Here is a 1253-nt window from a genome sequence, read left to right on the forward strand (position 1 = left end):
AGCAGCTTGAGAAACACTTTAGAGAGGGGGAATCAATCTAGACATAAAATGATTGGTATATATTCAGTACATATAAATCAATCTGGTTTTACTGATATAAAGATGTTAGAAACAAGCTGACAATTGTATTCAATACACACTTTTTTAATTGGGGCGATCTCATCTTGAACTTTTATGTATGTGCACCGATTGGTGAACCTTACCATCCCTAGAATATTAGCAATAACATTAGCTGCAGACGTGGGCAATTACTGGTGATTTAGTTTTATAATAGCAACAAGTTATTATTGCTGACCTGGAAAAATAGTATTTAGCTCACATAGAACTAACACAAAGTTGGATTTCAGTTTTAGCGGCAGACTGCAGTTTCTAAATGTTTATCTTTAAATGTAATGCCTTCTTTTCTACATGTAAAAAGGTTACACATAGTTGTGCATGTGTGCTATTGAGACAGGAAAGGCAATATAAAGAATATATCAAAGTATGAAGAAAAATATATTAAATATGTTGTATGTATATTTGTGTATACTGAACCTGTAACAGCCACTGGGGTGGAGAGAGCGCGAGATTTCTTGTATTTAGACGTGGACATGTCAGAGAGTCCAGACTTTTCTGTTATGGTGCGAAACAAGAAAACATCAAACTTGAGACAAATATTATTTCACACACATTACGGCAGCTTGAAACTTGAGAGGCTGTTATTTGTGACCTGTGTCAGATTTTTCAGAGGCCACTTCATCGGAGTGGGAAGGCTGCCTGCGGAGGCCTCTGTGGGGGTGAGTCTCACCCAGAACATGGGCCACCGACACCAAGGAGATGGCTTGGCTCTCCTGTAACACGCCCAGGAATCAGGATTTAATAAATACATCTCGCCATTTATAAACCTTCTCTAACTTATAGAAGCTAAGGTTAAATTAATAAGTTAATAAAGGAATTCTGATATCAGCTATTGAGTATGGCCCATCTGTGACATAATGGATGGATGGATATGATACGTTTATTTATCATATATACTCTACATATTCTAAAAAGAATGCCACATTTACATCAAATTCTATATACAGATGTATGTAAAGGTTTGGGCACCTCTTAACAAATAACATATTTAGGTGTTTTTTAACAGAAAAGATGTAAACACAGCCTTTCAAGGATATGGAACATAAAATATAATATTTTCAGCTAACATTCATGTATAGTTACATTTTATATCATACACAAGAAGGACGCCTCCCGTCTGGACAAACTGGTGAGGA

General features: G+C 36.1%; 2 protein-coding genes across 2 annotated transcripts in view; one reads left to right on the forward strand and one right to left on the reverse strand.

Annotated features, from left to right (window-relative positions):
• The window catches only part of pnpla7b (patatin-like phospholipase domain containing 7b), a gene marked incomplete in the record, with an annotated part of 27702 nt that overhangs the window by 14454 nt on the left and 11995 nt on the right, over positions 1 to 1253 (forward strand).
• LOC118325386 (patatin-like phospholipase domain-containing protein 7) overlaps positions 1 to 1253 on the reverse strand; it is a 2595-nt gene extending 1342 nt beyond the window's left edge. The window contains exons 1-3 of the mRNA XM_035658042.1: positions 1201 to 1253; positions 710 to 830; positions 535 to 612 (exon numbers count right to left, since the gene is read on the reverse strand). Coding sequence (XP_035513935.1) covers positions 535 to 592 — 58 coding nt within the window. The 5' untranslated portion in view covers positions 593 to 612; positions 710 to 830; positions 1201 to 1253. The remainder of the gene's footprint in view (positions 1 to 534; positions 613 to 709; positions 831 to 1200) is intronic.

This window comes from Morone saxatilis, unplaced genomic scaffold (assembly GCF_004916995.1).
Source record: "Morone saxatilis isolate NCDOM2014 unplaced genomic scaffold, NCSU_SB_2.0 Contig16, whole genome shotgun sequence".
Classification (NCBI taxonomy): Eukaryota; Metazoa; Chordata; class Actinopteri; family Moronidae; genus Morone; species Morone saxatilis.